We start from the raw sequence: 19,111 nt of genomic DNA on the forward strand, positions 1-19,111 counted from the left end.
TTAAGTTCTAAGAATTTTCTGTGTAAATGTATATATATATATATATAATTATCATGACAGCAGTGAAAAGCTACAACAGAGGTTAATATTTTGATTTGTATAATTTTAGGTTTGAATTTCGCCCAAAGTTACACGTGACCTATCTGCGCTAGCCGTCCCTAATTTAGCAGTGATAGGCTAGAGGGAAGGCAACTCGTCAACACTACCTACCGCCACCTCTTGGGCTACTCTTTACAATCGAGTAGTGGGCTTGAGCGTCGCATTATAACACTACCACCACCCTTAATGCTGAAAGGAAGAGTATGTTCGACAATGGGTTTCGATCCCGTGACCAGCAAGTTGCGAATCGAGCGCTAAAACCACCAGACCCTCCTTAATTATGATCTCAGGCTCACATTAAGGTTCTCTGTTATCCCAAGAACAGGATGAGGTTCACAGTAAGGTTCTCTGTTATCCCAAGAACGGGATGAGGTTCACAGTAAGGTTCTCTGTTATCCCAAGAACACGATGGGGTTCACATCAAAGTTCTCTGTAACTCCAAGAACAGGATGGGGTTCACATCAAAGTTCTCTGTGACCCCAAGAACAGGATGGGTTCACATCAAAGTTCTCTGTATCCCCAAGAACAGGATGGGGTTCACATCAAGGTTCTCTGTTACCCCAAGAACAGGATGAGACATCACATCAAGCCATTTAATAAAATTTGTACAAGAAAACTTCTTGCCAATCGATATTTGTTTTTATGATAACAATCATTGCTTTAATATGTACACTTTACCACGAGTCCCTCCTTTCACAGTTGCATTATAAGGCAAAAATATTTCGTATATTAGCTACATAGGTGGATTAAAATATAAATATAAAAAATCCTAAGAGGTTTTTGTGTATCGACGTCATGGATTCGTTACTGTCTATGAAAAAATAGGAGAATTATAGATTCGCTTTTGTATGTACCCATACGTCGTATAATATTATGAATACAGAAAACCGAAGTAGGCATGGACCGAATGTTGGATACCCCTTGGTGAAGTTGTACATAGGAAATTTTATTACAACATACCCATTCCTACCTTGTTTCCTCACTTTTCGGTGCACTCATTCATATATTTTTCCACTTGTTCATGCACTTTTTTAAACACAAGGTAACATGGTCTATATATGATTAATTCCTTTATGTTGATATCCTGTATGTATATCATCAGTGTAGGTGTGTTATGGTGTGTGAAAATAATGGTTTACGTATGGTGCGCATTCTCTTCACTTATGGTGTGTGTACACAATGTGAGAGTGCATGTGTGCTGTACGTGTGATGGTACACACTCTATAGTGTGCAAAATCATTTGAGTGATGTAGTGTGCGTTGTGGTTGTGTGCATATACTAAGGATTGATATATTAATCAATTAATTTAATTATTTGTTGATGTTTCATTGTTTGTTTGGAATTAAGCACAAAGCAACACAATGGGCTATCTGTGCTCTGCCAACCACGGTCCGCAAACATACCGCTGTGCTACTGGTGGGCTGATGTTTCATATAGAAAAAACGCTAGTACTAGTACGTAGTTAGTGTGTTATTGTTTTATTTAGTGCATTTATAACTACGGTAAGTCTGTTTGTTAAACAGCTAGAAGCGTTCAACAATTACAGTCAGTCAGTGAGATTGAGAAATTTATGGTTTTGTGAATTTTTTGTATCTGCTCTGCTGACTTTATCAAGAGTTTCTATGGCTTGTAATTTTATATGTGGTTTGTCCATCACCTAAGGGTGTCTCTCAAAAAGTTTTGAAGATTTATTATATGATTTTGATATAGTTTGTATTGCATGTATTGTGTATCCGCCCCATTCCTACCATAACTACTACAGTACTTATCGTATAAAATGATGCCGAAAATTACCACCAGCAAGAAATTAGCAAGCAACTCCTAAATAACCATAGATGACTGATAAAATCAAATACATTAACTTGCACGTAGGACCATGTTCAGATTATTTGAAATAGACTCATTTCTGAACATGGCTTAGTAAAATTAAAATGCATTTTAAATTTTCTTTGCTTTAATTGATATTAATTTTTACGGATAGAACTGATGAGTTTCACACACACACACACTCATACTGTAATGTAAGTTTGCAGTCTAAAGTCCATGGCTCGATTCCCACGGTAGACACAGCATATAGCCTAATATGGAGTTGTCAATTTATCTCCAAGCCTGGTTATTGCTGCTATTGTCAGTTTTATTACCTTCCGGTCAGCAGTTTAAATCTTGAGACGGTTTTAGGCTTTTGTTATTTAGCCTAATGTGTCCTAATGTTTCGTACTCAAAAATAACATACTATATATATATGCTTAATATATATCGAGATAAAGTCACTTTATTCATATTATTACTACCATAAGTGACATAACAGCAAAATAATGCAAACTGGTATAGAATTCTTATAGTTCCAAATATGAAGTTCATTTTTTAATGTAGTGCCGACCTGAATACCTTGTTTGTATTGCTTAAGCAATTATTAATTAAACTTGAACTAAAGCCTTGAAAATTTATGGTAAGTGGGGCGATATCTCAGATTAGGAATCTGGTTCTATTGCAATGATTGAGCAACTATTGGAGGGATGAGACAGATACATGAATGACGATTTCATAGCGCTCATTTCAACATTCTGATAACATAGAAAACCATAAGCGCTACATTTTGCGTCTCCATCTGAATGATTTGTAAGAAATATTTTGTTTGTTTGTTTGTTATAGATCAAAGCCACGTTAGGCTATTTGCTGTGTCCGTCGCAGGGAATCAAATCTCGGATTTTAGCATTATAAGTCCGTAAACTTACTGCTGTCCCACAGGGGTACTGTATGGAATAGCATTCTCCGTTTTCTTGAGGTATCAAACCGTTGAACGGGAACTACGACTGGAAATCTAATCGTGGTGCCCCATAATCTTGTTGGCCTCGTTTCCTTGCAAAGCCAGTATTTCTGTGTGGTAAAAAGGGTTCAGAACGGTAGCCTGATGGTAAAAGTGGTTAATCTTGATCTTTTTACCAACTCGTTTTCAAACTATATATATAAAACACAAATATGTGTGTCTCTCTGTTTGTCTATTATCTAACTATTCCTAGATCGCTGGGCCAATCTTAACTAAACTTTATGGGAAAGATAGTTTAGAACAAGAGGCATGTTAATGGGGCTCACAACCCCCTCCACCCCAAATACTGCTGTTATTGAGCATTTATTATCTTTGATATAAGCTAACGTTAAGTACATTCATAGATGGCGCCACATCCTTACACAAAAATTATTGAATTTTCTATAACACAACATACACAAAGTGGGGGGGAGGGTGCTCACAAATGTCTTATCTCTCTTTGGAGGAATGCAATGAAAAAAAAATGGCCGCTAATATTGGAATACTACATAACCACGGCTGAAGTTTTTACTCCAACAGCTACCATAAGGCTGATATGAAGAGCCGTTTCTTGAGTTATACTCACTTTCTACTTTGACCCGTGGCCTTTCAACTTCGGCACGTAAGCCAGTTCTGCGGCCAATGACCGTCCATTAATTAATTACGTGAAACACTGTGAAAGGACGTTAGAAGCTGGATGTTGAAAGTGGATAACGGAAGGTACTCTTACCGCCACTTCTTTTATCCGCTACCTCTTTCTACAAAGTCCAATGCACAGTGTATACCATGTTTTAAGTATATACGTAGTGGGTTCTTAAAGCTTATACAAAAAATTTTGGTGAGGTAATAATGAATACTGTAATAATATGTTATGTTATATAAATTATTTTAAAGTTAGGATTTTGTATTATTTATATCACCCCCCCCCCCCCACACACACACATGCACATTTATTTTAAGTTCATAACCCGGACAAAGAACGGGTACCTCAGGTTGTCAAAGTAATAAAACGTACTCTACCCTCTTTATACAAACACATATATAGCCTCTTTGATGTAATTTTACCGCGAGCAAATGTTCCTAGAACTCAATATATTATTTTTATATAGTGAAGTCAACTATGTTACATGTAAAGCAAAGGCGTCGCTACGGTTTTAAAAGATTCGGGGCTTGGGCCTATAGGCGTGGGAATTTTCGAAGCTTCTGTATGATATCGATCGTGGTTTTCTATTTTGATTTTTAAAAACACCAACTGGGGATTCGGGGCACTGTCAAGTAGAATTTGGACACGGGTTCCATGTGCCAGTGCCTAGCGACGCCTATGACAAATGTTTTATATTCTTGAACGGTTTGTGGGAAAATTGTGAGAAAATATTCAACATCATAATTAATTCTGGGAAGTATCCAGATTGACAAGAAACCAAAATGTAATCTCCATATTAAATTTTAGAATCATAGCAATTTTCACGCTTGTTTATCAAAATGCACGATTTTCGTGACATTTTTTTCTCATGCCGCCACGCTACCTACAGTCGGTTAATATTAGTCGTTTGAGGCTGTTTTTCAAAAATCAACTTTAAATATGCACACTGTATGCTGTTTTATTTTATGAACAAGGCGAGTTTGTTGACAGCATTTTATGTGACGTAAAAATAAAACGAACATCTAATTTCTTTTTCTTACATTGCTTAAATATGTAAATATACGTTTTAGTCTATTCCATGCGTATTGTAAAATGTCTTTTGATGCCTATTCTACTTTTGTGGAAAAGTATAATTATATTCTCGTCATATCTGATGGTTTGTTAGGTGGTTAGGGCGCTCGAATTACAATCCGTGAGCCTTGAGGTCGAATTTCATCCCAAATATGTTAGCTCTTTCAGCAGTTATAACGCGCGCAGGCGTTGTGATGGTCACTTCCGCTTTTCATTGGTCAAGAAGTGTGGCGATTAGCTTGCCTTCCCTCTGGTCTATGATTTTTAGATTAGAGTTAACTAGCGCAAGTAGCCCTCTAGTAGATTTACGCGAACTTCAACCCCTCCAAGGTCTAAAAGACCTAAATACCGATACCTAGAACAGATCAGATCAGATATCGTAAGCAGATAGCTGGCTTTCAGCAGTCGATAATATTACTTCTGATAAACAATTTAGGCAGTGTTAATAACTGTGATTAACATCATAATTATTTTGCTACTGTTTTAAGAAAATTAACATATACAAACAGTTGTGTGAGATGTTTTTGATATGTCGAATTTAAATGCGCATTTAATGTTTTTTTATTTATTAACAAGACAGCATTTTATGTCACTTAAAAATGAAAATAATTTAAACATTTAATATGTTATTCTTATCTTACTTAATAAATGCCAAGGTTGTGCATAGATGTACTTTCAAAGTAAAAATTGCATTCTTTGTCCAAGTTTAAGCATTACGTAATATTAAGATCAAACTTACAATCAATGAGAACACCTAAATAAATGGATTTCTTTGGTTATTTATCAGCATTTAAAAACATATTTATGGAATAGTATTTACCGCGACTTAACGTTAGTGTATTTTCTTAAATTAAGAAATAAACAGGGGATAAAATCAGAAATGATCAAATATTACAAACTTTAAACTTACGCTTGCCGATTTTATATTCTCCGATTTTAACAATTAGTTTTTGTGTCGTACTCTCACTAGTCTCTGATGTTCCCACTTCTTCTAACTTAAAAGCAACAAATAATTAGTAAGCACGGTCATATAGATATATAGTGAAACCAAAACAGAAAACAAAACCTTGTGATGTTGTTTTCAAATTGTTTCTTAACGTACTAATAGATAACTTTATATTAATCGCATAAAAACAATACACATCAACAAAACTTTTTAACCCGTTAAACTAAACAGAACCTTTAACACTTATCTAACATTGAAACATGTGGTCGTACATTGATTAACGAACACAATGTTAGTGATTAATATCTGATGTAGTAGTTCACTGTTTTTATAAATCAATGGCGTAGGAAGCGGATGGGCGTGTGCCCCACCACTTTTCAATCAATCTCTGTAAAAATGCGTCCAAATTAAGAAAATTACTCTCAGGAAAAGCAAGAGAATGTTTAAAATATAATCCAGAAAAAAGAGCTTCTATGGCCCTAAGACATGCTCTTTCAAATAAACCTTGGGCTCCTCCACTTTTAATATGTCTCCTACACCTCTGTAAATGATACAATGGTAACACAAAAATAATTTAATATACTAAGGTTGATTAAAAATGTTAAACAAGCCATAGCTTGGAAATGTGAAGCAATGAAATATGATCCCACAATTTCTATAAAATGTACTGTACTGCCCATTTACAAAGTCAGAAGATATCAAGCTCTATTTTTCTGTAGGCTTTTTGCTACATTACATCTGTGTTTAACAATATGAATTTCTGTTTTATGTTATCGTTAAAAAACAAAACAATATTTTTTACTTTACTAGTCAAATTACAGAAGGGACCTATAGTATGCGATAAATTTTACCGTTCAACACACGAATTAAGTTCAAAATATTTAAGGTTCACATTTTTTTACAGTTTATACTTTGACATCCAGGTTTGAACCATACATACTTATAAACTGTGTCTTTTGATGCCCATTGTACGTTTGTTGCTGAGTAGGATAGTTCTTTTCTCGTCGTCCCCCAGTGACACAGCGGCATGTCTGCAGACTTACGACACTGGAAACCGGGTTTCGATACCCGTGGTGGGCAGAGCAAAGATAGCCCTTTATGTAGCTTTGCGCTTAACTACAAACAACCAAACAAAGTTTAAGTTGACTGGACTTTGCATTACATTTCCGAATAATCAAAAAGAATTCACCCAATGATAGAAACTGTTACAACAATATTTTCAAAAATATATAAAGTATAATATTGATAAACATATATTTGATTTAAGAATATTATATTTATTTGACACCTCATTCTTTGATTCTACATATATTATAATGCCTAAAAATAAAATGTAATGTAAATGTTGTTGTTTACAGTGTCTAATTATGCACATTTACGATTGAAATAATTGGCAAAATTATTATTAAGTTATTAACTAACTAAAAGTGTCCATCTTATAGGTAATTTTTTAGTGATTCCAGTTATTATTATCATATGGAATTATTGTTTTTTCATATCACCATTGGACTATAGAAATGTATTCTGCTAGCATAAACTGGTTTAGGGACCTCGTCATTTGTCAGCTGTCAGACGAGCTCGTCAATCCACCTACGTCATATTTAAAAAAAAAGAAAAAGCAAAAAACCTTACGGTGACTTCTTTGAACTTTTAAATGTAAATTATAAAATTATTTACTATATTTTTTCTTTTTACCTATTTCTATGGTATGTTAATAATTTTAGTTTTACCGAACAAACAAATAAAGTAACAAGTAGTGGAGTTAGGTCCTGTGCTCATATCATGTCTGTTTATTCTCGTTTATATAATTTTTATATGGATAATATCCATTGCATGAAGGAACGAAAGATAAGATTAGAGTTAAAATTAAGTAACCTGTTCTGGAATTTTGTAATCAAGTCTTCATGTGTTTACATTATTTTTAATATTGCTCACATAAGTGTAACTAGTGTGAGATCAGATATTTTTGCCAGTTACATATTTTCCTGACTTTGATTTTGAAATGAACTGTAATAACGAGGTTCTTAATCGTGAAAGATACATTAATTTGAAAACGAGAAACATATTTATTCCCATTTTTTTAAACATTACATTCAATAATTCACTGTTACTTACCTGATAATATAAACTCGAAGCCAATAATTTACGAAGCTGTAAAATAACGAAAACATAGTCATCCTCATGGAGTTGATGCAAAGACTTCTTATTGCCATGATAATTCCACATCTTGAGAAGGAAGGAATATACATACCTGGATGAAGTACATTTTAGATGAATAAAGATTAGTATATACATACCTGTGTTGGTAAAAACCATTATTTGTATAACTTATGTAACCCTGGTTCTGAAATCCACGTTATACTGAAGCATATTCTCTGTGATGCTTTCTTCAGAAGAACACTACATTGGTACTGGTTGGCTTTTATGTACTTCTATAGCTGCATGATTTATTTATGTTTTTTGGCAGCAAATTTAGTCTATAGACTGCATACCCTAAAATTAATGCCAACAATCTAGCAATAAGAATGCAAGAACTGTCAAAACAACAAGTTAATCACAGTACAAGTGTCAAGGTGATGTCATTATTCTGAACTAGTAAATACCTAGAATTTCGCAAATTAATGAAAAGGTGGTACGGTTTATTATCCATTATTCATAACTAATGTCAGCAAAAATGGTAAATTCAATATTTAAATATCACTGTAATTATAAGTTTAAAACTTATAACATACAATAAATACCACTACAAACAAACTGTTAACTATCTCTTTCTTTATTATACAGATGAAGTATGATAGTTATATAGTAAAACAATAACATTTTTTGCCTGCTCATGTGAAAAATGCAGTCAAACAATTTACTAAAGATGTATTCATTTCTGAGGACAGCAACTTGTTATTACCTAAACCTTATATTTGTGTCATATAAATAGTACTGTATTAGTAATGCCATAAGCATTTTTTTTTGCATGGTTTAAATCTGAATGTTAATTCTTTTCAAGTCTTATAATGTGTTTTAGTATTCATTAAATTTAGATATAATGATATACATTTAATGATGTATAATTTTGGGTGTAAGTTTTATTTTGATATTTTTCTACATTGATATTTTCTCAATGTTAAAAGCACAATTTGTTTTTGTTTATCCTTGAAAGTAAGAGAAACTCTTGTTAAAGAATAAATGTAAATGCATCCTTTCTGATGCCTTATAGGAAAGTTGCATGAGCAGTTCAAAAATTTTGCACTTGTACATGATGTTTCATGTTAACTGTATGTTTTATTTTTGCATGAAAAATTAACTGCGAAGATTATTCAGTAACTATTTTTTTTTTTTACTTAGAAAAATGAAAGTAATTTTAATTTAAAACAAGTTTCTGCTATTTACTAAGATTACATAAATTTTATGCATTTCTTCTTAGCTGAAAAATTAAATGAAAGAGAGATGTATTCATGTCCTTCAACAAAAACAGTTTTTTTATCAATTTCATTTTATCTTCTAGCTTTTTTATATATATATATAAAAAGGTCAACTTACAAAATATTGTGAAAAGTCAAAGTTGTCTTGATGGATTTTTGGTTAGCAAACTTTTAACTTTAATTTAATAAAAAATAATTTATGTATTTAATTTATGGTTTTTCAGGTTAATGATGTCTGCCATAAAATTTAACTTAGAAGAAATCAAACTCATACAGCAAAGGAAAAGAAACAAACACAAGAGGATACAAATATAAATTTTGGCAGGGTAGGAGTAATTTTCAACTAATACAGCTTTATTTCTCAAACAGGGCGGTTGGTTTTTGGAATGAGCTGCCTTTGAATGTGGTGGATGGAGTTAATTTAAGAGAGTTAAAGGGAGACTTTGATAAATATTTGAATGATAAGGGCTAGCTTTGAGTTTTTAGTGTTTAATTTAATCGATAGGATGGCCTAGATGTAGAAAAAGGTCATTTGTTGTCCTTTAGTGCTATGTTATAAAATGTTCATTCACAAAAGATGCTAGTCTTACTCATAGCCAAGCTGGTCAACTTCTAAGGTCTGTTATCACTAGCATCTAGCTGGTGGAACATCAATATTTCTTTAAACCTTCACCACCAAGACAGGAATTGGAATAATGATGTATTGCACTGTTAAGTTAAACCAAAAGTTTGTAGTGCAATATCACACAATCCTAGATTAATTGTGTTATTCGCACCATACGTGTCCATGGGAGATAAATTCTCAACTCATACTAACTTGTACAAGTCTTGTACCACCTCAAGAAATGAAAACAACCTCACTTCAGGAGAGCATAACACAGAAATACAGCCAAGTGAGTATAAGCCTTTATAGAACGATCATTGTGATACGAACTCTTTGTAAGCAAAAGTGTTAGTGCAAGCTTACAACTCTCTACATCCTGTTTATAACCGTGGCAACTAACTAAAGGTATAACACCTATACAAATAGTTAGAAAAATTAACTTTATTAATGAATGTAAATAAAGATATGTTCTTTGCTAATTATGGAATGGTGAAGTTTTAACTACTGTTAATAAAATGATCAACTATTATATAATGTAAGGTTGTTTGGAATTGTTTTGGGTCTAAAAGTATAAAAAATAACATAAGGAATCATGTTCATTTTGTAGGTAGATTTTTAACTGAAAAGGTCATTAAAATTAATGAAAAAGCTTTGAGAAAAACCTATAAACTCATAGTGATTATGAAGCATGTTTACACCATTAATATGTTTGATACTCTTCATTATGATATAGGCCCAGCTTATCTCTCTTTGGTTAACTTGTGATCAGGGTTGCTGATGTGTAGATTGAACTGGAACTCCCTTGAACTTAGACCTCGAGATTAAACAATTTTCGGAGTACTAAGTTTATTTATTAATTTATTAGTTGTTTCAAAAGATATGATATTGTTAGGGCTTCAGTTGTGGTATTTTCAGATAAAATTAATTTCCCCACAAGTAAAATAAATAACAGTAGGTTCTATCAAAAAATAAGGTGGTGTTCTGTAGTTGTTAACTTATATGAATTTTAAATTGCATGATAAATAAACAGATTGGACACATTTAAATCACAGTGAAAACAATCTATTTAGACACAAATACAAAAAAAAAGTTTGTGTAGACAAGTTGACCATCGACTCTACTGGATCAGTAAATACCTTGTCAGCTTTTCATCCCTCGTGATGAATTTTTGCCAAATTAGTCAAATCAAAACCATATAGAACTGGACAACGAAAGCCAAGTTAACATTTTAGGTTTGAGCATCAAGTTAACATTTTAGATCTGAGCATGCTTTCTTTGTTCAGTTCTACATGGTGAAGCTGCTAACTGGACAAAGGAATTCCACCATGTAGAACTGAACAAAGAAAGTATGCTCAAACCTAAAATGTTAACTTGCTTCCTTTGTCCAGTTAGCAGCTTCACCATGTAGAACTGAACAAAGAAAGCATGCTCAGATCTAAAATGTTAACTTGCTTCCTTTGTCCAGTTAGCAGCTTCACCATGCGAGCCTTGTTCCATCACAGCATTGCAGCTGTACATTCAGTCGAAATCACAATCAGCCAGCCAAGGATAATTCAGTGCTTTACTCATTTAATTCAGAGTCTAGATGCAATACTGAAATACTTCTGCATGCTGACGAGACATCATTACAAGAGAATGAAGAAATGAAGCAACTAGAACAAAGTAAAGGTAATGACATGCTCGATCACATGTATCCACTATGAAACTGTGGAAACTGAATAATAAAAAAATATATTCTTTATCACTACAGAAGGTATAAAATGCATAATATGCCTGCATATCACACAGTGTTGATTGTTTATTGTAAAAATGCAATGCAAATGTATGCCGTGTATCATTTGATACTTAAAAAATGTGATTTTTAAATGTAATATGGCCAGATGATAATTAGTAAAATTACGTCAATATATATGCAAGCTTAAAAGCAGTTATAAATTTAAGTATTTTTACCTATACTTCTCCTTCCTTTAGGTTTTATTTTGCATGAAGATTCAGTAAGTATGTTTAAAATTTGAAAAAATATTTGGTCTAGAAAAGTATTAACTTTTCATTTTCTGTGTTGCAAATATTCTTAAGTTTTGTATGAATATTTTCTAATATTTGACACCATGAACCTCCAAAATTGTATTTGAAAAATACAATTATAACAAAAACAGCTTTGAAACTCAGAGTAATTATTTGATGTTTCTCATGAAAAGAGTTAAAGCTTTTTTAAATAAGGACATTAATTCAATTACTAGCTTAAAAATAATATATTTTAATTAATATATTAAGTTTTTGTAACAAAATAACATTTATGTAATCAGTTTTTTCCTGCTTGTTTTAGTTCAACAGTAACTGCTGTAAACCACAAGCTACATGCCAACAGGAATGATAGTTTCAGTAACAGTGTACCACAAGGAGTATGTTACAGTCAGGTTCGTGGGATTCTTACTCTTACATAGGTAACACTTGATAAATGAATCTAAGCAAACAATCCAATTTGTAATAATATAATTAGTCTAATGGAGAGTATCCTGACTTTTGTTTTTAGTAGCTTACTAACACCTAGATAGACCAAATAATGACATCTTCTGCATAAATTGTTTCTGTCTCCGGTTCAGCTTCCAGGTGTATATTAAATATATATGCAACGAAATTTACATTTTTATGGATACATGTTTTCTGTACATATGTTTATTACATAATTTAAAAAAAAATTATGGAAAAAAAAAAGTAATATTTTTGCAAGGGTCTTTTCTGATTCTAAAGCACTTACAAGCTTACAGATTCCGAAAAATAACATAACAGTAATCATAAGATGTTTTGGAATCCCTAACCATCCTCTTATTCTTGTGGTATTCTCAGTTGTACTGATTTACACTAACAGGAAGGCCAACAGAAAATCTACCACAGAGTGAATCTGAATTCTCTGACTTTAATTGAATTTGTAGAATGGGAGAGACCAGACACAACTTATTACAAAATGAAACAATCTTTGTTCAGAACACAAACACAATCAAAAATAGTGTTTTCACAAATGAAGTTGTTTTCACTGGAAAATACTGCTGTATACTTTCACATAGTTTGTACAACTTTACAGAAATCTTTCTCAGGAGAAGTTGCAGGTGTTACCTTAGATGAATGACCCAGAACAATAGGTACCTAGAGCAAAAAAAAACAAAAAAAACTTAATTATTACTGTTATAACCAACATTGTATGTTAAACTATGTAAACCTGCATAAATGAAAATTTTAGATAATTCTACATTATATATGAAAGTAGAAAACACAATAAGCCTGTAAACCACATTTTAAACTCTGCACAAAATTCTAAGTTTATGAGATTTCTCCATATATATCATGAATTAATGTGGAACCTTTAATAGAATTCTATCTTTAAAAAGTTCAGGTAAGCTAATTTTAATGTACTGAAATTTATAAGAAACAATTAATTGAATGCTATTGGCTTCACTTTGTCAAATTTCATATCTAAAAAAAAGTCTTCAATGTATTATTTTCAAATTCAAACCTCTTTACTCTATAATTATTTCTTTAATCTTGCATAGATTGATCCTATGTTATGTATAAATTGATTTGATTATAAAAAAAAAAATTATTGCAGCAAGTAAACAGAGTTGATGCATGGCAACATCCTGTTTCCATAAAAATCACAACGAGAAAAATCTCCAATGTGATGATGTTTCTTTATGAACAGCAACAACCTGAGGTAGTGCTAGTTGATTCATCAAGGTGTTTTGGGTAACTTCCATTTCATGTCTTCAACCTTCCATGTATTTTATTCTGATAAACCCAGATTGAGTAACAACTATTATGTGTCTCTTTATGTTTTTCTTCAGTCCACACAGCTTAAAAGAACTGGTACTACCTAGAAACTTTAAGGGTTTTATCCATTTGTTTGTATACAAAATTTGAACAAGTTCCATATGGAACCCTTATGAAAGGTTTTTTAATAATTAATGATTCTTTCAAAAAGGATTTTCTAAAGAACCTTTTTTATTCTTTTAGAATTTGTAAATTTTTCAGATATGTATTAAAAATATTTTGAGTCTATGCAGTATAACACGGAACAGTACTTGTTGTTTGTTATAGTTGCGTGTAACACGGAACAGTACTTGTTGTTTGTTATAGTTGCGTGTAACACGAACAGTACTTGTTTGTTATAGGTGCATGTAACACGGAACAGTACTTGTTGTTTGTTATAATTGCGTGTAACACTGAACAATATTTGCTGTTTGTTTGAGTTGCGTGTAACACTGAACAGTATTATTTATTGTTTATTATAGTTGTGTGTGACACTGAACAGTATTATTTATTGTTTGTTATAGTTGTGTGTAACACTGGACAGTATTTATTGTCTGTTATAGTTGTGTGTAACACTGAACAGTATTTATTGTCTGTTATAGTTGTGTGTAACACTGAACAGTATTTTTATTGTTTATTATAGTTGCATGTAACACTGAACAGTATTATTTATTGTTTATTATAGTTGTGTGTAATACTGAACAGTATTATTTATTGTTTGTTATAGTTGTGTGTAACACTGAACAGTATTTATTGTCTGTTATAGTTGTGTGTAACACTGAACAGTATTTATTGTCTGTTATAGTTGTGTGTGTTTAAAAGGTTCTGGAGAATGAAAGAGGCTCCAGAAAGAAACCTTTTAGTTTCAAAATACTTAGATTAATTTTTAAGTAGTGTTGATAACCAAGTAAACTTTGCATACTAAGATATTCTAGTACCTGCATTTCATTTTACTAAAACTTGAAATAGTGAAACTGTATTACAGGTGTATATTCTACCGTGTTTTGATCCCTAATTTGCAATACTAAAGATGAATGCTGATGTGATGCTATTGTCTTCCCTGTAAAAAAAAAACAGCAATAAAATACAATAACTTTCTTTTTTGAAGAAAATCAAGTCTGCTAAGAAATTTAAGTAATCAGAAAAAAATCAAAACATTTAATGCTAGTAACCAGAAAATGTTAGAACTGTCTATTAAAGATTTTTCTAAAGTTGTTTCATGCTTGACATAGGTATTTAAGTTAATATGTGTAAAGAATAAGGTTTTAAAGTAAGAAGTATACTAAAACAAACAGCAAATACTATCCAATGTTACACACAACTATAATAAACAATAAATACTGATTCTTCTCAACACTGAAAGGTGAATTATTGGTTCAAAAAAGGTTGTTATGAATAGTGAAAGGTGTTCTATTGGTTAAAAAAAAGTCTTGTAAACAGTGAAATATGTGTTATTGGTTAAAAAAAGGTTGTTATAAACAGTGGAAGATGTGTTATTGGTTAAAAAAAGGTTGTTATGAATAGTGAAAGGTGTTCTATTGGTTAAAAAAAGTCTTGTAAACAGTGAAATATGTGTTATTGGCTAAAAAGGTTCTCACAGACAGTAAAAGGTATTTTTTTTTTTTTTTTTAACCGTTTGACTGTGGGTACTTTAAATGTGTATGGAATTTTTGTGAGCTATACACTGTATACAGCACACTTGCGTTCAACTACCAGAGAAGGACCGTAGCCTGTGCAGCAAATCAACAATCAATGGATTAACCAATAACACATCTTTCACTGTTTATAACAACCTTTTTTTAACCAATAACACATCTTTCACTGTTTATAACAACCTTTTTTTAACCAATAACACATCTTTCACTGTTTATAACAAAATTTTCTTAACCAATAACACATCTTTCACTGTTTAAAAGAATCTTTTTAACCAATAACACATCTTTCACTGTTTATAACAACCTTTTTTTAACCAATAACAACAACACCTTTTACTGTTTACAAGAACTCTTTTGATGAGCATAGAGCTTCAGAACTCCTTGTAGAACTCTTTATTTGTAAAATTGACAGAAAGACTCAGTGACCAAAAAAAAAAAAGAGAAAAGATTGTGAACGACTCAATTTTTGTGAAATGTGTAATTCGGTTAGATAGAAAGTGTTGTTTCCTTCTTAGTTCGTTGTAAAATAAATGAGCTTTATAACTTTCACTTCAAAGGTTCTTGAAGTAAATAAATTAGGAAACAACTTTTTAAAGTTACAAACCCTATTGGTTAGCTGTAAACTTTTTTTTTGTACAGATTTTGCCTGTCTGTGGAGTGAAAAGGATTGGGAGCTAGTAATACAAGTAACACCGCAGTGTGTCTGCCTTCATCATCAAATGCTTCTAATTATATTTAGGTGCTAATAGGAGTTTATTTTTCATCCTGCATGCTCACAAAACTTACAACAGACTTAAGTTGTCAGAGCCACTATAGTATTAGGGTTAACTTACGTTTATTATGACAACAGTAGAAAAGAAACAAACATCGTAACCAGAGCCAGTATTCTACCGAGGTCAAACTTGGATTTCAGACTATAACTTCCAATTATATATATATATACGTACGTGTGAATGTGTGAAAGAGACAACTTCAATGTCCAAATAGCTAGTTACAGCCAAGAAAAAAGTATAAATCAACAGAGAAATTAAAGTAATGTATGATAAGAATTAATTAAAAAACACACTTAGCCAAATACTAATGATATAATCACAAGTACAAGTGTTTCCAGAAGGGCTAGTCAAATTAATTGACTTAATCCCAGGGTGAGATTAGCATGCACTTAAACACATATTCACGTAGAAATTATCTATAATATTGAACCAAAGAAAACATGTGATGTGGATGTTTCGGTCAGTGATATATATATATATATATATATAGAAATGATTGTTGCATTCCATTACATTCTTGTAATTTCTTAGTTGTCAAGAAGACCAATATATCAGACTCAATTAAAATTAACTTTTAATAAAATTTATTGCTTTTTTCATATACTTAATGGTTCATTCTATTGATATGAATTAATATAATTGTTAACAGTTATGGATGTATAAATGCATAATTACACCTATGACATGTTGTATTTGTTATACGTATATATAAACCAGTTAGAATTGTATTTCACAGCTATGTATGTGTAAAGTTAATTCTCTAGGAAGATAGAAGAACTCATACAATAGATTTATCAGAATCAATACTTGATCATTGTAGATTGTGTTTACGTTTTCCTGTGGTCTTATTATTTTACTTCATTATAGAGAATGTTTTAATTTCAAACATATCTTGCTATTACCTTACACATTTTTTAATATACGTATCAGTTCTTTGTGTGTGTGTGTGCTACACAACACCTCTGTAATAATGCTGTTTTCTTTACTTGGTGATACATTAATACCACGAAGAAGTGACAAGGTCTGTTAACGCAGGAAGTACAATCAAGAAATTATTGATGTTTTGCAATTTTTGTATTTGTTCAATTTGTATCTAGTATGTTCGTTCAACTGGTGAAATTTAAAACTAAATCGTTGTGAGAAAAAACAACAACTAGTCTCACAGTTTTCTTTAGTTTGGAAGTAAACTTAGTAATTGGCTTACACACACACACACAAAGAGATCATTTAATTGAAAACAAAAGTCATAAATATTTTCATTTAATTATTTATGCATATAGATGACCACTAATTTTTTTCTGATATAACCATGCACTTTAGTGGAAATTTTGCCACCCAGTTGCACAGTTACTGGTAAGTCTGTGGTCATATAACATTAAAACCTGGGTTTTATCTGATACCCATGGTGAGCACAGCACAGATAGCCCATAATGTAGCTTTGTGCTTTACTACAAACAAAGAAATTGTGGAAATTTCAAATATTATTTTAATGGCATATGTGTAAAATTATAGACCCATTTGTGACATCAAAACTGAAAATGAAATGATTTTTTGTTAAGAGTAGTTATTATGCCACCTCCTAGTTTCAGATGGAGAAAACATAAACAAAACAAAAATAATTTTAATTAATTTAATAATATTTCTAAAACTAAAAAAAAAAAAGAAGAAGAAACTGTTATGCTCTTTAACTTGGAAATTCTAGTGGATAGAACTGTGTAAAATATGAGAAATCATGAAACAAATATCAAATCTGTATTATTTATTAAATTAATTTGTATAAATTCTTGTCACATGTTTCTCTGAAAGGACCAAATTCTAAGTTGAGGAAAATATTGTTCATTTGATGCATGATGGGAAATGCCTTATGATGACCTCATGCTGTTTTTTGTACTCTTCTGAATATACATACTGGTTAAAAGTGCTAGATATTGGGAAGAGCTAATAATTAAATGTATTTTAAGTTAAGATTATCATTAATTTTATTACTATTAGGCTTACACGTGTTTAGCAAGATGTTTAAAAACCCTTACCTGTACATTAGCCACTAACCTCATGAGGACCTATGAAACATTATGGGGGTAATCGTGACATTATACGTGTATTGGAAATTATACTTGTGGATACAAATTCTCAATAATTTAATTTTTTAATTGCTCCTAACATGATGAGTCGGTCGTACATAAAGTACCATGTTTTGGTGCCAACTCTGAAGAAGAGAAGACCCACCATTTCAATTTCTGATATAAAACTTTGCACAAGTTTATGGTTCAATCGCTTGAAACACAATGCAACTTTCAAAATACTTTGGTGTTGATTAACTCTTCACAAGGCAGGAAAGGGCCCGGCATGGCCAGGTGGTTAGGGAGCTCGACTCGCAATCTGCGGGTCGCGGGTTCGAATCCCTGTTCGACCAAACATGCTCGCCCTTTTAGCCGTGGGGGCGTTGATATGTGACGGTCAATCCCACTATTCTTTGGTAAAAGAGTAGCCCAAAAGTTGGCGATGGGTGGTGATGACTAGCTGCCTTCCCTCTAGTCTTACACTGTTAAATTAGGGACGGCTAGCGCAGATAACCCTCGTGTAGCTTTGTGCGAAATTCAAAACAAACAAACCAAACTTTTATTTTCTAAAAAAGTGGGTTCCTCTTCATCAAATTCATATTTATGTTTTGGTGTATTGAAAGTGAACTCCCTTCCTTAAAGAATAATCCTGTTTCAGCTCATGGCTGTATTTTGGCTTCTGAGGGATATTTATGATAGAATACTTAAGCAAACGTGGTAAAATGTCGGATCGTAACGAATGCTAACGTATATGCTATCCCGTATTCAGGATCACGCGAAGTTCCAATCTTCAGTTTTCAGCCAAAGTGATCCTGCTTGACTAGTTTAATAGGTCTTCTATAAACGTTAATTTACAAAAGGCAATGCATATCCACCAAAATCTTGACACAAACGGGGGGGGATAACCCATTTCCAAATGAAGATTTCATTGCAATAAGGGAACCGATGAACATGAAAATTGTATATTACGTAAACTGTAATAGCAAATTATCGTTGAAAGGTAGTTTTAGTGATTTTCGTCATTTGCCGGGAACTGTGAGGACCGAAACAACTCGTCATTTGCCGGAAAGTGTGAGGGCCGAAACAACTGGTCATTTGCCGGGAACTGTGAGGACCGAAACAACTGGTCATTTGCCGGAAAGTGTGAGGACCGAAACAACTCGTCATTTGCCGGAAAGCGTGAAGACCGAAACAACTGGTCATTTGCCGGAAAGTGTGAGGACCGAAACAACTA

At 32.3% G+C, this 19,111-nt stretch overlaps 1 protein-coding gene across 3 annotated transcripts; it reads left to right on the forward strand.

Annotated features, from left to right (window-relative positions):
* The first annotated feature begins 7,120 nt into the window (after positions 1-7,120).
* Positions 7,121-16,418, forward strand: LOC111088558. Of its 3 annotated transcripts, XM_022399046.1 has the most exons (6): positions 7,121-7,221; positions 9,206-9,874; positions 11,557-11,579; positions 11,912-12,002; positions 13,190-13,326; positions 15,684-16,418. In XM_022399046.1, exons 2-6 carry the CDS (start codon positions 9,827-9,829, stop codon positions 15,703-15,705), a joined length of 321 nt encoding a protein of 106 aa, XP_022254754.1. In that variant the 5' UTR covers positions 7,121-7,221; positions 9,206-9,826; the 3' UTR covers positions 15,706-16,418. The 3 variants fall into 3 exon arrangements, 1 of the variants encoding a protein (XP_022254754.1); XR_002613035.1 differs by lacking the exons at positions 11,557-11,579; positions 15,684-16,418 and having other exon boundaries at positions 11,912-12,029; positions 13,190-13,397; XR_002613036.1 differs by lacking the exons at positions 11,557-11,579; positions 15,684-16,418 and having other exon boundaries at positions 9,206-9,307; positions 11,912-12,029; positions 13,190-13,397.
* Positions 16,419-19,111: the final 2,693 nt, after the last annotated feature.

This window comes from Limulus polyphemus, unplaced genomic scaffold (genome assembly GCF_000517525.1).
Source record: "Limulus polyphemus unplaced genomic scaffold, Limulus_polyphemus-2.1.2 Scaffold4010, whole genome shotgun sequence".
NCBI lineage: Eukaryota > Metazoa > Arthropoda > Merostomata > Xiphosura > Limulidae > Limulus > Limulus polyphemus.

Bases quoted from the DNA above. Each gene is read 5' to 3' on its own strand.
- LOC111088558 (XM_022399046.1), top strand. From the start codon at position 9,827: ATGAAAACAACCTCACTTCAGGAGAGCATAACACAGAAATACAGCCAA. The intron at 11,580-11,911 runs GTAAGTATGTTT...TGCTTGTTTTAG, and splicing joins TTATTTTGCATGAAGATTCA to TTCAACAGTAACTGCTGTAA. The intron at 13,327-15,683 runs GTAACTTCCATT...TTTTTTGTACAG, and splicing joins GATTCATCAAGGTGTTTTGG to ATTTTGCCTGTCTGTGGAGT.